Source organism: Rhinolophus ferrumequinum, chromosome 3 (genome assembly GCF_004115265.2).
Source record: "Rhinolophus ferrumequinum isolate MPI-CBG mRhiFer1 chromosome 3, mRhiFer1_v1.p, whole genome shotgun sequence".
Lineage (NCBI taxonomy): Eukaryota > Metazoa > Chordata > Mammalia > Chiroptera > Rhinolophidae > Rhinolophus > Rhinolophus ferrumequinum.
In genome coordinates this window covers 61887253-61913768 of record NC_046286.1, presented here as the reverse complement: position 1 = coordinate 61913768, position 26516 = coordinate 61887253, and the positions used below count along the sequence as shown (strand labels likewise).

Sequence of the window (26516 nt, the reverse complement as noted above, 5' to 3'; positions counted from 1 at the left end):
CTCTGCTTCTAACTGCAGTTTCCCAAGGTCAATCACTGTTTCTTGTCACTTAAAAATAATAAATCATTAATTTCACTTGCTTACTTTGCTTCCCTCAGGGCCCTGCATGACACTCCCCGCACTTTGGGAACTGCAGAAATGCTACTGGGCAACAAGTAGCATCTAATCAACAGTAAGAGTTATAACCACGCCCTGAGAGAGTAGTCACAGTCTCCAACAAAAGGGCCAATTGGGCTGGAAACAAAAGTGGATCTTTTCTAAAGTGAATGTGTGTTGGGGAGCTATATGTGCTTATTAAATTTTCAGATACTATTGGATATGCATTTATATTTAGAGGTGGGAGGTGTTAAATCGAGCCCTTAGTGCTTTGTGTTTGTTTGGCTGGTTGATTTTTAAAAATCTGACTTCTGGGGGTTGGTGGGGGGAGGTGTAAAAGGTGAAGGGATTAAGAAATACAAACTGGCAGTTACAAAATAGTCATGGGCATGTAAAGTACACCATAAGGAACACAGTCAATACTATTGTAATAACTATGTATAGTGTCAGATGGGTACTAGATTTATTGGGGCGATCACTTTGTAAGTTACATAAATGTCTAATCACTATGTTGTACACCTGAGACTAATATAATATTGAATGTCAACTGTAATTGAAAAATAAAAAATTTTTCGATGGAAAAAAAATCTGACTGACTTGAATCCTATGTAATTTTACTAACCATTGACACCTCAATAAATTTTAATTAAAAAAAAAAAATCTGCCTTCTGACCTTTTTCTTTCTCAATGTAATGGCTGGCCATAAGCAGAAGTTCTGTCTCCAGTTCCTTCAGATCCCGCAAAGCTTCATCATACATGACATGCACCCCTCGCTGGTCCTGGGTGTAGATGTAGCCAGCTCTTATGCTGTAGTAGTCATCATGGTTCTCCACTTCTGAGAACTCCAGGAATTGGACACTGTGGACCTGGGGAAAGAAAGCCAAGCCTGGAAGTTACCGGAAAAGGGAGGCTATATTTTGCCAGCCCAAATGAACCAAACAAGCAGGCTTCTGCTTCCATGCAGTGGGCTGTCCACGTGGAGCTGCAGACATGTGGAAGGCTCGAAGAGCTGTATGTAGAGAAAAGGATATTAGCAAAGAATGTGGGCAGGGGTAGACATTCTGAGGTAAGTAACTAGCTGATTAAGTGTTCTGATTAACTCAGGGTTACCTGGAAAAAAGCAGGCAATAGAGCCAACTAAGTGTTAAAGGTGGTCTCTGAAGTCAGAATGCCTGCGTTTCAGGTCCTGGCTCTGCCAGGACTTCACCTCGGGCAAGTCACTCAGCTGCTCTTAGCCTCTGTTTCCTCATCTGTAACATGGGGACCGTGGAGACACCACAGGTTCTTGTAGGGAGTATGTGACACTGTACATATATATATGTTAGCTGCTGAAGATATTTTTGTTTTAATCTTCTAAATACTTCTAAAATGCATTAACATAATCTCATATCTTAGTAATATACTGAGTTGAATAGTGTCCCCGGCCAACCTGTGAATGTGACCTCATCTGGAAATAAGAGTCTTTGCAGATGTACACAAGTTAAGGTGAGATCATGTTGGATTAGGATGCACCCTCATCCAATGACTGTGTTCTTATAAAAGGAGGAAAATTTGGAGACAGATACACAGGGGAGGAGGCACAGGAAGACTGAGGCAGAGACTGTGGTGGTGCCTCTATAAGCCATGGAATGCTAAGGAACGCCAAGGATTGCTGGCAGCCACCAGAAGCTGGAAGAGGCAGGGAAGGATCTCCTCATGGAATCTTCAGAGAGAGCATGGCCCTCCTAATACCTTGATTTTGGACTTGGAGCCTCCAGAACAGTGAATGAATCCATTTCTCTCTCAGTTGTTGTGAGCAACCCACTTTTCAGTGCATTGCTATGGCAGCCATAAGAAATGCACACTATGAGTAATTTGAGCCTTCCAATCATAATTTTATTTTTCTTAGATGACTGAGGATCTGTTGCTTTCTGAGAATCGTTATTCTAATAGAACTCTCATAACTTTGAACTTCTCCAGTCTTCTCAAGCCTCTGAATTCACTGGCCCCCTCAGTCTCAGCAGAAGCTCCATCTACTTCTCCACGCACACACATAAACCCACCGCATTCATTCCCCTCCTCCCATTTCCTCCTACACGTAGGGCACGATTCCACTCCCCTCCTCTAAGGCTAGTCCCTCCCTGTACTTTGGATCCCATCCCCTCCCACCTCTGAAACATCCCTTCTCCTTGCTGGATATCCAACTTCTCTCAACCAGATATTTCGCAATTGACACTGAAACCTGCTCACGCCCCTCTCATCTTAAAAGATCCTCGTACCCTTCCCCAAGTTCCATCTTATGTCTCTCCTCCTCCACTTGGGCCAAGCTCCCAAGATGTCATCTCCACTCACTGTCTCCATTCCCTCACCTTCTACTCCTCACCATTTCCCTCCGGGTCCTGTTTCCCTCCAGCCACCCACACCACTTTCACTATGACCAGCAATGACTTTCTCTCCACATCCCGCAGATTTCTTCAGTCATCTTACGTAACCTCTCAGGAGCACCTGACACAGTTCTGTTCTCTCCTCTGCTTCTTGCCTCACTCTCTTCCCAGGACTTCTAGGACTCCACATTCTTCTTGCTCTGACCCACTTTTCGGCCATTCCTGCTCTGATGCTTGAGGTGTATTTTTCTCGGTTAGCTCATTAAATGGTGGCCATACTCAAGTCCCTTTCCTGGGACCTCATCTTTTCCTCCTATAGTCCTTCCTGAGGAGACAATACACTTTTACAGCTGCGATAACCTTCTTTAGACCCTTTGTTCCCCAATTTATATCTCCAACCCCGACCTCCTAGAGCTCTAGACCCACATATCCAATGACTTATTTACCATCTGTTACTGGGCGTCAAAGGCCCCTCAAATTTAACATGATTAAATTGTGTGATCTTCCCCCACAAACCTAGGCTATGTCCAGCTTCCCCATTTTAGCAAGTGGCACCACCACCCATCCATTTCCTCTAGCATGAATCATTCCTGACATCTCTTTCTGCCTCTCCCTACGTGACCAATTTAGTGCCAAGTTCTGTTAATTTTACTTCCTATCTCTCAAATCCATCCACTTCTCTCAATCCCATCACCGACCACTGTGGTCCAAGCTGTTATTATCTTTCCCTAGGACTAGTCTAGGTGCTTCTAATTTGGTTTAGCCTCCTAATTGTTCTATCCACATTCCCTCTGGCTTTCCTTCCCCTCCATTTTACTCACTGCTGGAAGAAGATCTTTGAGAAATGCAGTTTTAATTGTCCTTCCCCCTTCCCCTTGATACCTCTAAAAAGTATCCCACTGCCCACAGAAGAAAGAACAACTCCTTAACAGGCCTACAGTCTGGTCTTTGCCTATCTCTCTCCAGTACTTCTCAACCAAATGTGATTTTTTTTCCCCAGAGGACATTTGGCCACGTCTGGGGACATTTTTGGCTGTCACACATAGGGGAGGTGCTACTGGCATTTAGGGGGTAGAGACCAAGATTGCTAAATATCCAGGAATGCACAGGACAGCCTCCCATAACAAAGAATTATCAAGCCCAAAATGTCAAAAGTGACAAAGTTGAGAAACTTTGGGTTAGTTTCATTTTGTATCACTTTCCATCTGGATTGCTGTGTCCCTGCCATTCGTGTCTTTTTTTGGCTTCTTGTGGGTGCCATGCTCCGTTGGGCCACAGGTCCTCTCCCCATTTGCCTAGTTAAAGCCTCTACATCTTCCAACCTCAGTTCATCATCACTGTCATAGGGAACTCCCTCTGGGCTCCCTACAGCACCAAGTTATTTCTCTTTTGAAGTACTTACTGAGGTTGCTGTTTTACATTTATTTGTTTGATTATTGACTGCTATTTGTCTCACTCACTGAATTATAAGCACTATGAGGGTAAGGGACATGTCTATTTTTGTATGTTATTGTATCCTCAGTGTTTAGCACGGGGCCTAACACATAATAGGTGCTTAGAATATATTTAAATAAGAGAATGGATGAATAAATGAATGGTATTTCATTTTTTTTTGCATATAGATTTCTTTTAGTCTATCATTTTATGATCCCTACCTGTACTTTTAAAATATACCAGTCAGAAATACTGTGTTTTGCCCTCATAGAGTCTCATCTCATGTCAGTACAACCTAATACATGCATTCTCAATGGGGGCGAAAAGTAATTCTTGGGGGTGGGGAGGGCAAAAAAAATCTTACTCTTTTAATGTATAAAGCACAGACATACATACTGTACAGATATATGGCATATCTCTTATATTAACATTTCTTTGGAGAAGGACTGTCAGGGGAAAAAATATCTAAAAAAAGTCCTTGTAGGGGGAGCAATAATGAAAAAAGGGTTAAGAAACATTGGCCTAGTTTTTTTATATTATATATATTTTTAAATGGTAAAATACACATAACATAGTATTTAGCATTTGAGCTACTTTTAGGTGTACAGTTCAGTGGCATCAGCTCCATTCATCTCCAGAACTCTTTTCTTCTTGCAAAACTGAAACTCTGTTCCCATTAAACAATAACTCCCCATTCCCCATTTCCTCAAGCCCTGGAACCAGCATTCACTTATTGCCTCAATGAATTTGACTACTCTAGATTCTCTGTATGTAATCATACAGTATTTGCTCTCTTGTGACTGGCTTATTTCCCTTAGCATAATGTCCTCAAGGGTCATCTATGTTTCTTTCTTCTTCAGGTTGAATAATATTCCATTGTGTGTATATATATCATATTTTTCCATCCCTTAATGGACACTTGGGTTGCTTCCACCTCTGGGCTATTGTAAATAATGCCGTTACAAACGTAGGTGTACAAATATCTCTTTGAGATCCTGCTTTCAATTCTTTTGGATATATACCCAGAAGTGGAATTGCTGGATCATATGGTAATTCTATTTGTAATTTTTTAAGGAACCAACAGACACTTTTACATAAAATCCTGCACCATTTTACATTCCCACCAACAGTACACAAGGGTTCCAATTTTTCTTCATCAACACTTATTTTATATATATATATATATATATATATATATATATATATATATATATATATATATATCTGATTTTCTAAATTGTTATTTATGAGTCATTTGAACTATGGGAACAATGGTTCCCAATATTTTATCCCCCATCTATTCATTCTTGTAATATAAACATTTTGGTACGCTCAGTAATCAGTTGTTGGATAGGATCCACTGATCTATAAATTTTAAGCAGTCATATCTTCTCTCTCAGTAGATCTGTCAATTGGTTTGTGTATGTGGCATTGCCTAGTGTATAACTATAAGAACCCTGCGGAACCTTCACAAACAGGGCACACTCTCATCTGCTTGGATGGTTAATCATCAATATCAGAAAGGTAGGTGAGGAGTACTCTATAGGTCCCTTCCATGGGTCCTATGCTACTATAATCAGATTTAAGGCGCTGTTATAAATACACCAGATGGTGACATACTTAATTTCCCCAAGTGACTCCTCTTTGATGAATTGCCCATTCAATTGTAGATTCTTAAGGATTCAAGCAGAAACTTAGAAATCCTCTAATAAGTAAAAGTATGAGCATTTCTAAATAATATTCCTCTAAAAGGATATTTCATAGTTAAGCAGGTTGTTGTTTTGGTTTGCTTTGCTTTTTGCTATTCTTTAGGCATAAAACTTTTTTTTTTTTTAAATTAGGAGCTTACTTTGGCTAGGAGTTCCAAAAGTGAAAGTATTGTTTCTTATAAAATGATAGGCACCAGTGAAAAACAGAAAAGATGCTGAAAATTCCAAAAGTGAAAGTATTGTTTCTTATAAAATGATAGGCACCAGTGAAAAACAGAAAAGATGCTGAAAAAGAACATGTCACATGCAAAAATGAGACAGCGTGCTTAGATTTAGAATACTAGCACGTTGGCTTCTGTTAGCATTTAGCTCCTTTCACCTATTATGCAAAATGAGCTCTCCTTTGAGGGGAGGGACCCCAACTTAGTGTGGTTTGCTTTATTCCTTGTACTGGAAAGACCTTTCCAAGTTCTTCGGCTGGGGAATATTATAAGAATTTAAAGAAATGGCCACTGTATTAAGTTCTGAAGCTGATGGAAATCAATAGCAGAGACAAGATGCTGACTGTAATGCCATAATCTATTTAAATGGTCTTTCCCCCCACTCTTCCCCCCCCCACCTCCTTGTTCAAGCCCTTTACATATACATACATACTCCTTCTCCTTCCCGCCCTCAGTTCCTGTCTCTGAAATGTATGCTTATGTCCAATGGTGATGAACTTTGAAGACCAGATGGCCAAATTACTTCATACTGGCTTATGACTCAGTCACTATAATATATTTTTTTAATTTTAATTTCTTCCACAGCCATGTGGAAGACCCTCCCTCTTTAAAGTTTTTGTGGTCTAGAGAATTGATTCTTCAATATTATGCTTAGAGGAGTGGCAGGAAAGGGAAGACAATAATTACCTGTTTGGGTAAGAAGTAACTTGATCTTTGGAATGATTCATATTTTTTTTTAAGTCTGCAAAATAACTGATGCCAAAACAACTATTTGAGTCCAGTAACTATAGGAACATTAGTGGCCCATCATTCATTCTTTTCACTCTATTGGTTTCTGTCATCACTTGCTAATATGAATTTTAGGTTTTGGCAATGCAGACAATATTTCTCTGACTTGCTTACCATCTTTACATTAATGCCAGATAATAATAGTCCTAAGAATTTCAAATTTGTTAGATGAATGACTTAATCTATTGGCTACAATCTTTCAAATATTTAAAAAAGGAAATTAAAATAATCTATTCTCTGCCTCACCTGGGGAATATGATATTATTATTGTAGCTAATTGTTCTTCATTTAAACAACATGATATACTTGGCAAAGCACTTCTGTGTACATTGTCTTTTTGTGACCTCACAACCATTCTGTTATGGACAGAGCCTTTCGTTTGTCCAACAAACATTTATCAAATACTTAGTATGTGAAAGAAAGATGGATATCCAACTCTTTACAGCAGGTCCTGGAATAATATCATTTTGTTCAGCATAGTTTCGTTGTAACACTGATGAGATGCCGTAGGAACTTAGCTCTTGTTTATATCAATTAGTCTGTGGCAAAATTGGTTTCGTTATACCTTGTTTTGCTTAAAGTTGCAGAACCTATCGATGATATTGACTGACTTACTGTACTTTCTTTTGCCACTTGAACATCTAGTAAGCATCTCAAATTTTTCATGTCCTAAATTGAGATTCTGATTTTCCCAACAAACCTGCTCCAATCACATCCCAGATGGTAGCAACTCCAAACTTCTAGATACTCAAGCGAAAACTTTGGAGTCAATTTTGACCTCTCTCTTTCTCTCATATTCTACATCCCTTCTGCCTGGAAATCATACTGGCTTCAAAATACATCCAGAATCTGACCATTTCTCACCATGCTGTCTCTCAGACACACTGTGCCTAGTTTGATCAATGTACTAACCTCCTAACTAGTTGCTTCAGCCCTAGAGTACCTTCAGTCTATTCCTAATACAGCAGCAGGAGTGTTAGAATGTAAGTCAAATTACAGCACTCCTCCGCTCAAAATTCACCAAGGGCTCTGTTTCTCACTCAAAGTTATAATCACAGTGGTCCGTAAAGTCCCACATAAACTGTTCCCCACCCCTCCAATCTCTCTAACCCCATTTCCTGCCAATTTCCCCCTCATTTACTCTAGCTGCTCTGAACTCCTTGCTGTTTCTACAACACTGCTAGACACGGTCCTTGTGCCTCAGGGCCTTTGCACTGGCTCTCCCCTGGCACTCTTCTCCTTGTCAGTCACATGGTTTTCTTCCCGATTTCCTTCAGGTCTCTACTCAAATATTCCCTTCTTAGAATGGCCTTCCCTGATCAAACCACTCACAACTGCAACATCCCATCACCAACCTCCACCATTCCTTAGCCCCCTTTCCTTCTTAATTTTTTTCTGTAGCACCTATCACCATCTTTACTAGTCCTCAAAGGCTAGGTTATTCTATGAAAAATAACCCTCAAACTCAGGGGCCTGCTGTTAAAATTAATTTCTCACTCATGCAGAGCTCACTGCAGGACTAGTTGCTTCCTAGGTAGCAATCTTCCAGCAGGGAGTGACCCCGGGACCCAGGATGCTTCTATTTTGTGGCTCCATGTATGCCTTCCACTGGCTGCAGCAGGGAAAGAGAGCTGGAGGGTCATAAACCAGCTCTTAAATGCTTTGGACTGGAAGTGACACATGTTATTTCTGCTCACAGCCCACTGGCCAAAGCTCATCAGTAGGCCCCACCCAAATGTAAGGGGCTAGGAAGTTTGGGAAAGCTCTGGTGCCAGGCCATCTGACATTCTATATATATATTACTTATTTCTTTAATGTCTGTCTCTTTCCACCAAATAGTTCCATGATGGCAGGGATTTGTGCCAGTTTTGTTTACTGCTCTATCTCCTGTACCTACTGAACTTATTGGTCAGCACATTTATGGAATGAATGAATGAATGAATGACAGGCTCACAGCCTGGTGGGAGTACGTAAGCCAACCATCTAGCATGGCTCTGTACTGGAGGCAGACAAGTCGGGGAGAAGTACTCAGCTCTGCATAGAGAGGAAAGCTCCCGAGAGAAGTGGTATTTGAATGGACTCTTGAATATAATAGGCATTTACCAAGGAAAGAGGAGGTGAGGGAGAGAAGGGCCAGCATGTACAAGACCCACTGGCATGAACAGCTCTGCCCATTCAGAGGAGGGCCAGATGCAGCTCCAGAAAGATAGAGGTATAGGGACAGTGGGGGGAAAGGAGGTCCAAGATGTGCACCCAGCCTTCCAACTTCACCAAGGAGCCTGGACTTTATCTTTTAAAAAACAGGAAACTGAAAAAAAAATAAAAACATTAAAAACTAAAAATAAAAAAATTTAAATAAAAACCAGAAAACTCATGAAAGACTTGAAGTAAGAGAATAAATGGATAACATTTGGGCAAAGATCTTGAGAATTTACAAAGCAATGAGGAGAGCCCTTCTCTTATTTAAAATTATCTGTTCCCCACCAACCTGGGAATTAGTTCCTAGCCTACGGAGAGCCAACCTTCATGGTCTGGCCTGCTTTTTTCTGCAGCCTCATCTCCCACCGCTTGCTCACAACAAGCCTCAGTTCCTAATATGTCAAGTCCAGGCAGATCCTGAACATGCCATGGGGTATCAGGTCTGTGCCTGAAGAGACATGCTCAAGGTCAAAAAGCTAGGAAAATCCTCTCGTTCTGGGGCTCTTTCTGCTTTGCCACATGCCTAAATTACGTTCATAAAGTGGGAAAGTGTCTATGACGGGTTGTAAGTTTCTTTTCTTTTCTGGAACTGTCATTGAGTGAACACTTATTAATACTACACATATCTCAAGACTTTCCTCATAGAATCAAACACACTGAGCCTCGGGGAGGGGTGTCTATTTTAGGGGTTTCTCTGATGTCAGCTCCCCAGGCTGGTAAGCCGAAAGATTTTGCTCCCAGTAGCCTTGGCCCTGGACCTGTTGAGATGGACCCAACAAATTAACACCTGTATCTGTGCCTCCCCTCTCCCACATGGGGAGGAATCACATAGTTAGGTCTGGACATTCTAGTTTAAATGCTGGTAAGGTCCCACACATGGAGTGCAGCTAAAGCACATGCTCCAAGTGGCTTGGAAAACAGAAAAGAAGCAAAAAGTTACCCCTCGTAATGTCAAGAGGGTCTTACAAGAGCTTCCCTGTAAGGACATACGGTTTTCAGGCAAGGACAACAGAATGGGCCCCTCATGCTCTGTTCACTAGAAAGTCGACAAACCAGCAGCTGAAAGGCCTTCCTTCTTATTGTGGCCTCCAGGGCTGCTTTAAAGTGCTCTTTGCCCGAGCCCTGCTCACATGGGGCTCACTGCATTTCACTGTGGTTAAGAAACCATTTCCCATTGCTTCTCGGCCTTTTGGCTAAGATCAAGTGTAGAAACCATTTCCCTTTCACCACATTTTTTTAAAAAGCTATTTCCCTAAGAAGCCCCCACCTGTTATTCCATCATATTAACTGATTCTAGATGCTTGGGAGGAGGGTAGCTTTGGAGACAGGATCATTGAGGAAGAGAAAATCGCAGCGTAACAGCTCACCTTGTGCTCAGCAGGTGACCCATGGATGTAGTGGTGAGCTCCTAGGCCTTGGAAGGTGCCCACGCCTCCTTTTGCCATATTTACCCAAGAACTATCATCTATGGTGGGGACCAGGCTCCCTGCAACCAAGGTAAGGCCTGAAGTGTTGATTGTCAGCGTTCGTTCAACAGATCTGAAGTAGTTCAGAATTCCTAAGCAGATGCGCTAAAACAAAGAAAGAACAGGATTAAAACCCTGCCCTTTGCTAGTCCCACCCTAGAGTAAAACTTAATAGGGCCCTGGAAGTTGGCAGGTCAACCCTACTGCTGAGAAAGGTACACACCACCCCAAAAAGCCTGATTTCATGGAAAAATCAGAACAAAGAACAAAGTGTAAAAACTCGTTGCTACCAGAACAGCAGGAAAGCCCCCTGTCTAGGCAACCAAACATTTCAGATGCCTGAAAACCAGCGTGCTGGACCATCCACGTACCTGCAGCTCCCTGATTCTCAGGTGGCGCAGGTACAGAAAGGACAAGTAGGCGCCTCTCATCAGGACAGGATCCCTATCGCTGGGCCCAGGCCCATCATCCAAGCCCAGAAGTTGCAGGGCCATTGCATAGCTGTACCTTTAACAGGCAGGAAACAGAATAAATGCCCTACCTCAAAGTGGTTTGGAGAATTCATATACACCAAACTGAAGTAATTTTATTTAACTTAAGGAAGCTTCATAATAGCTACTCTTTAAAAATGCACTGAAGATAAAATAATTACTCTCTACATATAAATGTAAAAAGAAATTTCTCTTAGCAATCACTCTTGTTAAAAACCCAGTCCTAAAGTGAAACATTAATTTACTTGTCTTATCTGCTTTAGCAATCTTGTTTTTATTTGTTTCAAGTATGTTTGAGTTAACATGTAACCTCCATATTAACCAGTCACTCAATTTTCCCCACGGTGTTTAACCCATTTCCATGAGACACCATTAAAATAATTTAATTTTACCCTGTTTCTTTTTTCTGCTTGATGAGTGCCTCAGCACGTTGGCTGAGACTTATTTGGGCTAGGTCATTTTCATTTTGTTCCATCGAAAGGTCATCTTCTTTCATATTTTCATTCTATCAGAAAAGTAGCACTAGTTGAATTATACAAACATTTGCAATATTATTAACAAAATCACAGCTGGGTCATCACAAAATTAAATCATGATTCAAGGTATATTTAGATGAACAAGTGGAATAGCATCTCAATCCATTTCAGCCTGACATGAAAATCTATTTCTAAAATAAATTAGGGGTCACTTACTATTATTAAGTCTTTTTTAAACAAAACTATTCACAGATTTTAAATATCAGCCCCCTCCCACTCCACCTTTTGCATAATTTCATGACTATGAAGAATTGATATACACATTTGTAGAGGTTTGGAAACTTGAACCTCTAATCTAGTCTTGTTCCAGGCTGAGACATCAGTGAATTAAACTCTTCTTTCTGCTTTTTAGCTATTTGATTTAACCACTTAAAGTCTTGATCCTAGTTTCACATTCGTAGGATGGCACGATAATGGAGAGTAAGTTGCTGTGAGAATTAAATGACAGGATGTATGTAAAGCTTAGTGACTAGCACCTCCCAGGTGCTAGTATGTGTAGTCCTGTCGTGGCCATGCATTGCAGTAGTCGGTCAGCCCAATAGGATCTACCACATAATTTACAGTTTATACTTATTTCCAGTCATCTTTCCTGATGTCAAGAGAGATGAGGTCCTGCACCGAGGCTCCTAGGGAAAACTGGGAAGAAGTTGATACTGAAGTCTGGTCCTGCCCTTGGCCCTCTGGGCAGCCCCTTTCTTAGTTGCTCTCTCTGCCTGTACCTAGGCATATGCCCCAATCCCATAAGATGTGTTCTTTCATAGTGGCACCGATCCCCCTGAGAACACTGCGTGGCAATGGCTGAGGTTGGAACCCCTCTCTTTGGGTTACTTATATTCCAATAGCTGATTCTTAGAATCCCAACAATGGCAGAAACTACTGGTTGTTCCTCCATATCCATTTTCCTCTTTTTCCATAGTAATTGGATATTTGTCTTGGAACATGGCCACCCAGATAGATGACATTTCCAAGCCTCTCTCGCAGCTAGGTGCAGCTACGTGACTAAGTTCTGACCAATGGAATGAAAGTGAAAACGTCATGCGGTGGATTCTGGGAATTTCCCTTAAGTGGCAGCTTCCCCACCCCCATTTTCCATCCTGCTGCTTAGAATATGAATGCGACAGCTGGAACTTCATCTCAGACAGGGGTTAATCTTGGGTATGGAGGCTCCATTTGTTGGAACTCCAGGATAGAAGGAGCGTGGATCCCCGAGTACTCCAGGGAGCAGACTTGTCACACCAGCTCTGTACTTCCTACGCCTGGTTGTTCACATGAGGGAGAGAGAGAGAAATCTCTATCTCCTTTAATCCTCTGTTATTTTGTATTTATCTATGACCAATAGCCAAACCTAATATTAACTAATACAGTCCCCAAGACTCTAAAGATAGAGTACCAGTCTTTATGAAGGCAGTAGGGGAGAAAATTTTGGGCAGGGATATTAGCAAGAATAGGTGAGAGAGAAAGTTGCCTAACTGGGTCTCATTAAGTGGCTTCTCATTCTGCCTGTGGGTAGAGTTAGCTCCTGTCTGTTCTGGGTAAGTGTGCATTTCATTATATTTCTGTGTAAATGTCCCACAACCCTAGGACTGGAAAAGACCCTAGGGAGTGAGGTGGTGCACTCCAGTTCCTTAATACAGAAACATAAGATCATTAAAAAAAAAAGAAAAAATCTGTAGTAAAGTGTATACTCTATGAAGGGAGTTGATTTTTTCTCTCTCTCTTTTTTTATTATTTTTTTCAGATTTTTATTTTTTATTTAAGTGTGTTTTTCCAGGACCCACCAGCTCCAAGTCAAGTAGTTGTTTCAATCTAGTTGTAGAGGGCACAGCTCACAGTGGCCCATGTGGGGATCGAACCGGCAAACTTGTTAAAAGCACCGCACTCTAACCAACTGAGCTAACCGGCCCCCCTGAGGGGAGTTAAATTTTGACAGTATATATTTGACCCCGAATTTGGGGTGAGTTAGGCTCTATGGAAGCCTTTTGTTTCCCAGGCCAACGGTGCTCTTGTGTTGCAGGTCAGCATTGCCTGATGTGGCCCCAGAGGCCCAGCTTGGAGCCGCAGACTTTTTCTGATGGTATTGTGACTTCTCCAGCTGTTTCTAAAATTACCCAGAATTACATAGGAAGAAACAAAAAGTGACATTAATTTACAGTGCAAGACACTTGAAGGAATGACTGAACAAACCACAAAAGTACTGCTGGACCAGCAGATTGCCAGGAAGAAAGGAAGAGGGCAGAACTGGCTAGGGGGAATAAAGGGAGAGAGCCAGCATCCTCCGGGAAAAGAGAACTAACCACAGTCCACAGAAGGAAACTGCTTAGGAAATACCAAAAGTCTATGAGTGTATTCCCCTAAGAGAACTGGCCGACCGTGCAGATAAGCAGTAGGGCTGACCAGAAACCAGAATGTCAACACTGCCTGTGTTCATTCTTTCTTCCTGGGTAGGTAAATCCTTTGACATTTATTCTACCTCGTGGCTGGGTCTTTGCCAACATGGCTGAGTTCATGTATTTTGACAGCTCTGCGATTTCCACTGATTGCAAATCTCATTTTCTTCTGGGAGATTGACAAAGGCAGTGGAGTAGGAGGCAGAGTGGGGGAAATAATCAGAGGAAAATTAGTTCCATTTTATATTCCCCGCCTCCCAAATGTCTCTACAGCTTACTTGCGTGTGTATATATATATATATAACACTAGAAGGACATGTACTGAATATTAATAATTCTGTTATTATATTTGGGTGGTAAAATAATGGTGATTTTAATTTTCTCGTGAACCTTTCTATATTTCCCAATTTTTCTATGATGAATACATGTCACTATTGTCATCAGAACATGTTTGTTTCTGACGAGGGAAACCGGGGAAAAGGTGTTTTATGTTTCCCTGAACTTCTTGCACATAGGAGCTGCTGTATACAACAGCACTTTGTGAGAGCATATATCATGTATTCATTATATGGCATTATCGCTGGAAATGGAGGGGAGTACAGCATAGATGGGGGAAATGGCTGCTGCCTGTTTCCCTCCTTGTAGTGGCCAATAAGAAAAAGCAAAAGAAGAGGCAAAGGATGGAGTATTTTCTGCCACTTCACTGCTCCATAAAGTTAATTAAAAGTGACCAATGTAAACCATAGATTTAGCAATACAATGGTCAATAGTAGTATTTAATGTTTGTACGTAGCCATTTTAATAACAGGGGTTTTCCTGGGGAATGACATTGGACACAAGTCACTTGATATAACAGAGTTACAGGTTTGGAAGGACCCACACAGGGCCAGCTGGTCCATTCCTTGTGATCAGGTCTACAGTTCAATGTTTTTAAGTTTTTTTCAAAAGAATATTCAAAAAATGCAGTTCATTTGGACGAGAATTCTCTTTCTAGTTACACATTACCGTCAATTAACAATTAACAATGAGACAATTTTATATTTTTTTTATTTATCGCCCAAAATCAGATCTTTAAGTGAATCTGGAATTAGAACTGTTTAAAGAAAAGGGTGGCCAGCCATTGACGCTAATGGTAAGTAACGGCCAACTCAAACTAGGATAGAAAAATTACAAACATTAAAATGGATGTGTGAAAACAAGTTTTCTCATAAGTTGCTGGTTTGGGGTAAAATGGTATACCACTTTGATAGGATCTGTAAAATATTTTGAATGTGTATATTCTGTGACCCAGAAAATCCACTTCTAAATATCTGCTCTAAAGAAACACACATTTGCACAAGGAGACATGTACAAGAAAGCTCGGTAGGCATGGTTTCTAATAGGGGGAAAATGGCAACAAGCATCCATATGGGGCTGGCTGTGTTATCTGTAATGGCCACTAAATATAACGCAGCCATTAAAGAGAACAGCAGAGACAGATCTCTACGACATATTGCTGGGTGAAAACAGCAAGGTGCAGAAAGATTTCCATAGGGTGTGACGGGTCATTTACAAGGAAAACTAAAACACAAAATTGTACTACATATATGCATTTTATGGGGATATACATATGGATGTAATTGCTTTGAAGAGGCTCGAAGCACTAACAGTATTTGCCTCTCAGGAAGCGAAATGGGGACCAGGATTAGAGTCCCCACTAATTAAAGTTAAAAGCATTAGCTTTTTAGTGGTGTTTCAATTTTTTTACAAGGAGAAGATATTTATTTATGACTTCTGTAGTTTAGAATTAATTGTATAAAAACACCTTCAAGAGAAAACTGGTAACTTTACAGTGGAGAAACCTGGTAACCACGTGGTCAAGGTGAACATCCCCAGCGATGATCATGTTGACACTTCCCCTCTGGGGTGTTCTTCCCCCAAACCTCTAACCCCAGTTAAATTGGGAGAAAAACATCAGGCAAACTCAAAGTAGGGACCGTTCTACTGGATTCCCGGCCACTGCTCCCAAAGACAGTCAAGGTCATGATAACCAAGGAAGGACATGACAATTAAATGTGATGTGTACCCTGGATAGGACGCTGGAGCACAAAGAGGACATTAATGGAAAAACCAGTGAACTCCAAATAAAGTCTAGTGTAGTTAACAGTCAAGTACCAACGCTGGTTTCTTAGGTGTGACAAACGTACCATAGTAATATGTGAGTAACAGGACAAACTGCGTAAGGGGATACCTGGGAACTCTTTGTACTATCTTTGTAACTTTTATGTAAATCTAACACTATTCTAAAATAAGACTTTTTTTTTTTAATTCTCTAAAGAAAGGTTACTGGTGAACAGCATTCACTGAGAGTTGATCAGAAAGTGATCTGAGGTTGCGCTACCATTAGGACGGAGGATTGTCAACACGGACAGTCCACATGGACAGGCCTAGGAAGTTTGCTTTCCCTCATGCACACGGCCCTTAAGAAAGTTATTTTTCACGGGGAATTGGTTGTCACTTGCCAACTTCAGCCTCAGCATGCTCACCAGCATACTGATGCTAAAATTCACATTTGACTGCTACATGCTTGCAAAATAGTAACAGAGCTTTAAAATTCATACCCACATTCCTGGGACTCCTCCCAACTGTCACCTTTTACTTAATCCTAACATCATCAGACTAATATTCAACATTCAAAATAGCAACATGCTACCACTGGTGCTCTGACGCTGTCTAAAGCGATTCTTGACCAAAGCAGAAGAAATACTTGAGGAGGTCACAAAGCAACACCCACAAGAAAATGGGAAGGAAAGTGGAAAACTCTTGGTTATTGTCTCAGAATTTCCTTTCTTAAACCCTGTGCTATTGTGTTTCCTGCTTGGAAAGCTCTTCTCTAGCCCATTTGCATGGCTGATTCCTTCTCCTTCATCAGATTTCAGCTCTGATGGCCTTAACTCTGAAAGATCTTGACTGAGCTCTCTATCAGTGGGTGCTCTTCTTTACTTCATTGTCCACTACTCCTGTGGTTTTCTTCATGTCACCCACAAGTTAGAAAGATAGATTTACTTCTTGGTTCACTTGTTTCTCACGTGTTTCATTTCCTGAGTCCAGTACAATTCCTGGCACAAAGGCGGCATTATGTAATAATCGCTGAATGACTGAATGGGAAAGTAGAAAAATTGCATGACACTAACATGCAGAGTAATTTGTGTGTGTGTTATATGTCTCCCTCCCCTCATGTTCCATCTCTAGAATCCACAGGTATTCTAGGTCTCTTTAGGGTCTATTAATCATGAATCAATTTGACAATCCATTGCTCACATTTTTCTCCCTTGGGTCAATTCCAAGAACAACATTTACAAGTCAGTAAATACTCAGAGGAAGTGGTTTTTCTTTTTTCTTCTTCCTTTCCTCTTTCTTTCCTTCCTTCCTTCCTTCTTTCCTTCTTTTTCCTTTTTAACATTTGGGCAACTGCATTCAAAACAGACTTTAGTGAAAGCACAGACTGTGTTTTATCAGAGGCCTGACTTTCCATCTCCTGTACAAATGGAGGGAAGCAGTAACAGAATAAGAAGTGTTAGTTCTCCACTGTGCCCTGGGTGCCTCAAACTGTTGCTTTAACTTAGTGCTTTCTGCCTTTCAATACTTAGCTCAGCCATCATCTCCTGTTCTCGCTCTGCACCTTCTGCTTTTCACTGGCACAGTGGTCCCACAGAGGTAACCTCCTTTGTCCCCTAAGTACTTCGGGGCACTGCCACAACTCTGTCCCCTGCTGGCCCGGCCACACCCTGGACCTCATCACTTCCCCATGATTTCAGACATGAAGCTTTTCATCTCTGACTCCATCTGCCTTTGCCTCCTACCTGCCCCTCCCTCATAGTCACCACCTTTCTCCCCCATCTAGCCCCCAGGAGTCTAATTCCCCCTATTCTCTCAGCCAAGGAGGAAAACAGATTTGTGATGATGGCCTACATATGTTAATATCAGAGATTCCCAGGTCAAGGAGCATCACATCCGCACCAAGGATCCTAGGAGCAGAGGTCGTGTTCAGAGATACCTGCTCTGAGTCTGCCTTTGTCCCACTCCCATCTTCCCTACTCCCAACCCTCTTCTCCCTATGTTTGTTTCAAGAAGCATAAGAGCCAGATATTTTTAAATGTCAAAGGCTTTTCTTAATGGTGACATATACGTTAGTGAGAAATGGCAATGGGATCGGGGAAATCTAGCTATTTTCTCAACTCTGGCAGGATGCTACCTGGGGAGAGAGTCACTGGCAGTTACAGGCCCTGTTAGGGGATTCAGTGGCCAGGGAGACCCATCTAGTTTATGCTGCATCTGCTCCTGATCTGTGGGGCCAACTTATTAGATTCTCTAGATCCTCGTCTAAACAGATTGAAAAGTTACAGAAGTTGTGGGGTGTATGTGTGTGTGTGCGTGTATGTGTGTGTGTACACATGTGCATGTGTGTCTGCTTCTAGCCAACCTATAACACATTAAATCCATTTCAGGTTTCTCTTTCCCCCACACACAGCCTGGGAAGGTAAGCCATGACAGTGCTTATCTCTTTAGCATTCTATTAAACTTGGCCATAGCTTTGATTTTATGTAAATTGTTCAGTCGATCTACAAATATTTCTAGTGGTGAAAGTAATAGAATTATTATGCAGAATGGGCTCGCTGCAAATTCACGCCCTCTTACTTCACTTGGGCCCTCTTCACTCTGTGGTCATCCTTCTGTTCTTCTCTCACTGGCGGCCTTCCCACAGTGACACCTCCTCACATACCACTCTCACCGGACCTCACTAATGCAGACGTCCTCTTCCTCCGCTCCCTGGCTGAGACAGCCAGGCCATCCACAAGCTCTCCCATCTTGTCTTTTTGCACCTGAAAATTCTGTTTCATTCACGTCAAGGGAAGTGATGCCATTCTCCCTTTCTCAAAATTACTCCTCTACCTGTTGTTTTCATACCATCCCCTCCTCTTTTCCCAGGGTCATTAGTTTCTCAAATTTACCCTTTCATATTTTTCATCTCTTCTCCACTGTGCCTTCCCCTCAGACTATAACTAAACACATCAAGTCTCCCCATCTTAAATAAGCAAATGAAACAAAACTCTTCCCTTACAGCAACCAACAAATAATAACAGATTATATTTAGCTTAAAAAATGTATGGGACCATTATAAAGACAAATATCCACCAGTTTTGAATAGAAACTTCTTTTCATTGCCAAATTTCATGCCTATCCTACGTAGTACCTACCTCACTGGCTTCTCTGCCTCCAATTTCTCCCTCTTTCAATCCAACGAACACCCTGCTGCCACATTAATCTTCCTAAAAAATATTGCTTTGTACATATCGTTTGCCTTTATCCCGTAATTGTGCTTTACAGGATAAAGCACAATTTCCTGAGTCTGGAATTTATGGGCATCCACAAACTGCTCCCTCCTCCCCCTAAAAAAACTTTTCTTCACTCAGTTTCCACGAGTCTCCCGCTCAGCCAAACCAGACTCGACACTTCATGCACAGTCTCTCCTCTGCGTTGTGGTTCAAGCTTCCCTCCTAGAATGCGCTCCCTTCTTCCCTCTCCGCCATCACCTCCCTAAGCCCTAGGCTTCCTTCAAGCCCAGATCAATTTCCTCCACTGTTAAGAGGTCTTTCTCAATAGAACCAACCCGGTGGGGACCCCTTTCAGTCTCAACACTCACAATATTTAACAACTGTCCAACTCATTTGGTGTTTAGAACTAGAGTGTACCACTTTGCACTGGTATATATGGATTGAGTACATGTCCCGGCAGCAACAACGTCTTATATGACACCTCTTCACATCCCTCTTTTAAATTAGCATTTAATCTTTTTATAATGAAAACAAACCTGGTTAGGTAATAGGGCTTTTGGGGGAAGGGTCTCTGAAAAACTACCAAAGTAAATTTCTAAGGTCTACACACAGGTGATGAGTTGAACAGAAAGGCATATTGGTTTTTTCTTCCTGCGGTACCTGGTAGAGATTGATGTTGCTATAAATATTCTCCCAGATTTGGTCATAGTTGCACTGAAGCAAACCCGGGGAAGCCACAGAAGTTGGAAGAGACGGAGCCAATGTGATTGTCTTTGCAGCATGATCTTGGAGCACTTGCATTACTCGCTCAGGGTTGGAAATCTTGAGCAGAACAGAGAGGAAAAGGAACGGTTTGGAGAAGGGTTATTACCTTCTTCTTAGTGAGAATTTTGTCATGTACACATGAATAAGAAGGAAGCCCCAGGTAGGACTTTATTCAATTAAAAAATAAAATTTAAATCATGATTCCCTTAGGTATGCTCATCCATGCAACACTGTAAGTATTCAAATACACATAGCAGCCCATTTAAAATTCTGTGACAACCCTCTAAACAAAATAGCAAGTGAGACCTCAATAAGGGTTGTGACAGCAATGAAAAGATAAACACCTATCAGTTTTGGGTACAAACTCTGTTTGCTGTTAGGAAGCTGAAAGGAGATTGAGGAGAAGGCTTAGGAAAGGCACAGACCTGGGCTTGTATTCCTGCTGGAATCCTGGTTTTTCCACACAGAGCAGGACAAGTCAACCTAACAATAACACTAACGGCATCTCTCCCAGGATTGCTGTAAGAATGCCTGGCATATCGCAGGCGCTGAATACATGTTCTTTCTCCTCTGCTGGAGGTAAAGAATGGAAGAATAGTTCCAGAACTACACTTCTACTTCAGTGATACGTGTCTTACTATACTTTAATCATTTCAATATAAAAAAGGAACCTGAAAGATCATTTTGCTCAATCCCTATCAAAATCCTAATGGCTTTTCTTTTCTTCTTCTCCTTCTTCTTCTTCTTCTTCTTCTTCTTCTTCTTCTTCTTCTTCTTCTCTTCTTCTTCTTCTTCTTCTTCTTCTTTTTTTTTTTTTTTTTTTTGCAGAAGTAGAATTCATACAGAGTTCTATTATAGAATTCACAATAGAATTCATACAGAATCTCAAAGAATCCCAAATAGCCAAAATACTTTTGAAAATAAGAAAAAGTTGGATGGCTCATACTTTCTGATTTCAAAACATATTATAAAGCTACAATAATCAAAACGGTGTGGTATTGGCATAAATTAGACACATAGACCAATGGAATAGAATAGAAAGCCTAGAAATAAATCCTCGAGTATATGGTCAAATGAAAATGATCTTAAACAAGGGTGCCAAGACCACTCACTGAGAAAGGACAGTCTCTTCAACAAATGGTAGTGGGGAAACTGGATACTGGGATGCAAAATAATGAAGCTGGACCTTTATCTTACACCATACACAAAAATTAACTCAAAATGGATTAAAGAGCTAAACATAAGACCTAAAACTATAAAATTCTCAGAAGAAAACAGTAGAAACTCTTCATGACATTAAATTTGGTGATGATTTCTTGGCTATGACACCAAAAGCACAGGCAAAAAAAAAAAAAAATAGATGAATGTCACTACATCAAACTTAAAAACTTCAGTGCATCAAAGTATACAATTAACAGAGTAAAAAGGCAACCTATGGAACAGGAGAACATATTTGCAAATCATATATCTGATTATAAGTTAACACCCAGAATATACAAAGAACTCCTACAACTCAACAACAACCACAAAAAATAACCGAATTTAAAAATGGGCAAAGGACTTCAATAGACATTTCTCCAAATATGATATGCAAATTGCCAACAAGCACATGAAAATATGCTCAATATTACTAGTCATTAGAGAAATGCAAAGCAAAACCACAGTGAAATATCACTTTATATCCATTAGGAGGGCAAATATAAAAAAATAAGTTTTGGTGAGGATATGCAGAAATTGAAACCCTGTGCACCGTTGGTGCGACTGTAAACGCTGCAACTACTATGGAAAATAGCATGAAGTGTCCTCAAACAATTAAAAACAGAATTACCTATGATCCAGCAACTCCACTTCTGGGTAAAGATCCAAAAGAATTGAAAGCAGGATCTCAAAGAGATATTTATATACCCATGTTAACAGAGCATTATTTACAATAGTCATGAGGTAGAAGCAACCCAAACGTCCATCAACACATGAATAGATAAACACAATGTGATGGATATATACAGGGAAATATTATTCAGCCTTAAAAAGGAAGGAAATTCTGACCTATCCTACAACAAGGTTTCTGGGTGAACCTTGAAGACATTATGGTAGGTAAAATCAGCCAGTCACAAAAAGACAAAAAAATACTGTCTGATTCCACTAATATGAGGTACCTAGAATAGTCAAACTCATAGAGACAGAAAGTAGAATGGTGGTTGCCAGGGGCCAGGGGGAGCGACAAGTGGAGAGTTGGCATCAAATGAGTAGTTTCAGTTTGCCAGATGGAAAGAGTTCTGGAGATGGATGGTGGAGATGGTTGCACAACAATATGGATGTACTTAATACCACTAAACTGTACACTTAAAAATGGTTAAACTGGTAAAATTCATGTTATATCTGTTTTACCACAATTTAAGAAAAGAGGGAAAAAATTATATAAAGAGAGCCCATGTACCCTTCACTTCGCTTCCCTCAGTGTTAACATCTTGCAGAACTATAGTACCGTATCATAACCTGGATATTGACATCGATACAGTCAAAATATGGAACAGCTCTACCACCACAAGAATCCCTCAGGCTACCCCTTTGAAGTTACACTCCTTTCCCTTCCTCAGCATTCTCTCCTTAATCCCTAGAATCCACGCATCTGTTCTCCATTTCTATAATTTTGTCATTTCAAGAGTGTTATATAAATGGACTCATAAAGTCTTGATGGGATTGACTCTTTACTCACATCATTCTTTGGAGATTCATCCAGGTTCTTAGGTATATAACTAGTTTATTCCTTTTTAAAGCTGACTTCTATTTCATGGTATGAATGTATCAGAGTTAAACTGTTCACCCACTGAAGGACATCTAGGTTGTTTCTTGCTTTTGGCTATTGTGAATAAAGCTGATATAGATGTTCCTGAAATAAAACTAAAAAAAGGTGGGTGGGGGCGGATCCAGTCATGTGGTACATCATGGATGAACCTTGAGGAGATTATGCTAAGTGAGAAAAGCCAGTCACAAAAAGGCAAGTACTGTATGATTCCACTTATATGAGGTGTCTAAGAGTCGTTAGATTTAGATACAGAAAGTAGAATGGTGGTTTCTAGGGGCTGTGGGAAGGAGGAAATAACAAGTTGTTGTTTAATAGGTATAGAGTTTCAGTTTTATAAGATGAAAAAGTTCTGGCGATCTGTTTCATAACAATGTGAATCTACTAAACACTACTGAGCTGCACAGTAAAAAATGGTTAAGATGACAACTTTCATGCTATGTGTATTTTGCCACAATAAAAATGAGATAATTTAGCCTAATATTTTTGTTTCATAGAAGAGGAAACTAAAACTCAAGGAAGTTTTGTGACTAGACCAATATCACACAGAAACTTAGTGCTAAAACTGGACTAAAACCCAACTCTTGACAATGGTTACTCTCTACTGAAAGCTAACAGGATTATAAAAGTTTGGCAATTAGACTATGAAGTTCCAAATAAAGGCTTCATAGTGAATTCATGGCTAATATTTTTTTAAAAGGGAAAGAAAATTCAACTTTCTGAGAACGATTTTAGCAAGCCTTTTATCTTCAATGGAATATGGTTATTTTCTTACCTTCAAAAACTTTGCTTGGAGTTGCATTAATACATCTATTCTTCTTCGTTCTTTCAGTTTGGACAAAAGCTTCTTTTGCCAAGGATCACATTTTGGCTTAATCTAGAGGGCAAACATACAAAGTTACAACATAGCAGAATGGTTCTCAATAGAAAGTTGCAAGCAAAGAGATCCAAGGACCTTCTGAAATGGGATCTGGCCTCCATGCTAGAAAGTTTGTTAGAGCACGTAAAGTCTCAGAAAGGGTCTGTGTGGGTTCACAGACCTGTGGAGATGACAGCAGCAGTTCCTGTTGGTGCAGTAGCTCCATTGGGGATGACATAGCACCATCTATGAGCAGGAGGGACCCTGAATCCATTAGTGTTAGGCGCTGCACTTGATTTATGGGGCAAGAGAAGTTTGCCCATAAAGACTCCTTGTGACTCCACATGTAAAACTTGACCTTTCACATTAATGATCTATATTTCAAAAATTAGTTCTATGGCTAAATAACTGTAAATTTATATCGAGCTCCAGCCTGTTATATCCAACTATCTCTTTGATATCTATCTATACTGGGATGGCAAGTGTAGCAATCTAAAACAGAAATTCTGGCTTCCCCTACACCAACCACCACACTTATTTGCTCAAAGCCCCAGATTTAGCAGTAATGCTTTCTCTCCTTTCCTTCTGTCCACCTTTATCACATAAGACTTTTCTTTCCTTCATAATACAGGTGATACTCATTATTCAAGAATCCCATATTTGCAAACTTGCTTACTTACTAAGATTTACTTGTAACCCCAAAGTCTATACCAGCAGGGCGTTCCTGGTCATTCGTGGACATGTACAGAATGGTGAAAAATTTGAGTCGCCCAATTCCACATTCCCAGCTGAGGTCAAACTAGGTGACACTGCCTTATTTCAGCTTTCATGCTATAAACAAGTGTCCTTTTCATGGTCTATGTAGTGCCCCATTTTTATACTTTTCTGCTTTTTATTGGTGATTTCACTGATGAAAATGGCCTCCACGCATCGTGCTGAAGTGCTGCCTCGTGTTCTGAAGTACAGGAAGGCTGCGATGTGTCTTATAGAAGAAACACATGTTTTGATAAGCTTCGTTTATGCATGAGATATGGTGCTGTTGGCCACAAGGTCGACGCTAATGAACCAATAACACATATTAGTGTCTTTACACAGAAACCCACATAAAACAAGGCTACGTATTGATCAGTTCATGAATCTAACCCTGTATTTCCTCTACGTGCAACAGTTCAGTATTTGTTAATTCAGTATTCGTGGCAACGTTATAGGACATAACCACCCCAAATAACGAGACTTGACTATACTTACCACTACCTAAAATGATCTCGTTTAATCTGCGTACTTAATACTTGGGAAGCGTGTATCTCCAGCACCAAGGGCCATGCCTGACACACAGTATGTACTCAATAAATACTTTTTGAGCTGGATTTACACAACTCAATTATACCTTCGAGTGTTATCCTTTGTTCTTGCCAAGCAGCCATGCTCCCTAACCACAAGAAGGGAGTCCTGACCCAATAGAGAGGGGAGCTTCCATAGAAGGTGCACAAGGTCATGTCCTCTGAGCTGCCTCTCCTGAGAATGGGCAGGCACCTACCCTTTGTCCTCGGGGACGGTTTGCTGAGGGAATGAGGAGAGGGGACAACAGGAACCTGGTGCTGCCAGGTTGTCTGGCCTGCTTGGAGGATACTTTGTGACATTACTGACATCATGACACCACAGGTCTTCTCACCTTTATAAAGGGAATCCAGTCGGCTCTCTTTTTCAAGGCCATCCCAGGTCTTGGCAAATCAAAATTTTCCACGTTAGCTTTCCCAGTATCATAGTCTGGAAATGTTTGCATTCTCTGTTGCTCCATGAAGATGCTATGAAATTTCTGGGAAACCTAAACAGGATTAAGAAGAGAGAAGTAGAGACCAGGAAAAAAGTCTGATTGTAGGCAATTTGAAAAACAGCTACCGATCACCTCTGAAACAGTCTTGGAGTCAAACTAATTCATAAAACATGGCTGACAGTAACATGACCTGAAATGTGTATACCTGGGAGGTACGTGTATTCAGTCAGCTCATTACCATAATTGTGTGTGTATGTTACTTGTTCTGAATATCTGCTCCAAAGACTGGAAATTATGTAATATATATATATATATATATATATATATATATATATATATATATATATATATGTTTATATGTATTTTGAGCCAGACCCTAAGTGGGAAATAAATTGGTCACTTTTGGAAATACGTTCACTTTTTCTGGCCACCTGGTAAACTAGAAATCTAAGGGTTAGATAAATCCTGTTCCCAGAAGCCTGACCATGATGTTGCTAGAAAAAAGGGCCCAGATATTAGGATTGATTAAAATTCTTCGGGGTACCTCAGCCAATCTCTTCACATCGCACTTTCAGACTGAGGCTACTACGATTTCTATGACATAACTCGTTACTGCCACAATGCAGAGTGTTTCTCCCTCCCTTCTCCAGAGTGGGCCCAGGCCTACTGAACCTATGGTAGTGCCCCCATTATTGCATCATGGCCACACTGTATCATGATTCCTCACTACAGTGGAAGGTTCCTGAGGGCACAGGCTCTGAATCTCAACCAACTGGTGATGGTCGTACAACAATGTGAATGTACTTAATGCCACTTATAAATGGTTAAAATCTTATGTTACACACACACACACACACACACACACTCACACACACAACAACTTATCACAGTGTTGGCACATGCTAGGGCCTCCACAAAGGTTTCTGGAATAAGAGAGCGATTCAATGAGTCACAGAACTAAAAGTTCTTTCAGTTAATGCTGGTATTTCCCAAGCTGTACTGTCCAATACTGTTGCCCTTAGCCGTGTGCGGCTGTTTTCACATTTAAATGTCAGCTCATTCAAATTTAGTTCCTTAGTTGCACTAACCGCATTTCAAGTACTGAATGGCCACATGACTAGTGGTTAACACACTGGACAGCACAGATGCAGGCCATATCTATCAGTGCAGGGAGTTCCACAAGACAGAGCTAGACGAGGGCTGCAGTGGCAAACTTTTCCTTGAAGGGCCAGATGGTAAAGACATATTTTAGCCATTGCTGATCATACAGTCCCTTTTGCAACTACTCAGTTCTGCTTTTGTAGTGTGA

General features: G+C 40.8%; 1 protein-coding gene and 1 pseudogene across 1 annotated transcript in view; one reads left to right on the top strand and one right to left on the bottom strand.

Moving 5' to 3' along the window:
• LOC117020906 (putative uncharacterized protein C6orf183) overlaps positions 1 to 26516 on the bottom strand; it is a 51460-nt gene that overhangs the window by 11912 nt on the left and 13032 nt on the right. Inside the window, exons 8-14 of the mRNA XM_033103708.1 lie at positions 25106 to 25258; positions 23350 to 23451; positions 19667 to 19828; positions 11161 to 11273; positions 10649 to 10784; positions 10179 to 10382; positions 770 to 962 (exon numbers count right to left, since the gene is read on the bottom strand). Of these exons, the coding sequence (XP_032959599.1) occupies positions 770 to 962; positions 10179 to 10382; positions 10649 to 10784; positions 11161 to 11273; positions 19667 to 19828; positions 23350 to 23451; positions 25106 to 25258 (1063 nt within the window). The remainder of the gene's footprint in view (positions 1 to 769; positions 963 to 10178; positions 10383 to 10648; positions 10785 to 11160; positions 11274 to 19666; positions 19829 to 23349; positions 23452 to 25105; positions 25259 to 26516) is intronic.
• LOC117020934 (uncharacterized) lies at positions 9985 to 10060 on the top strand (annotated as a pseudogene).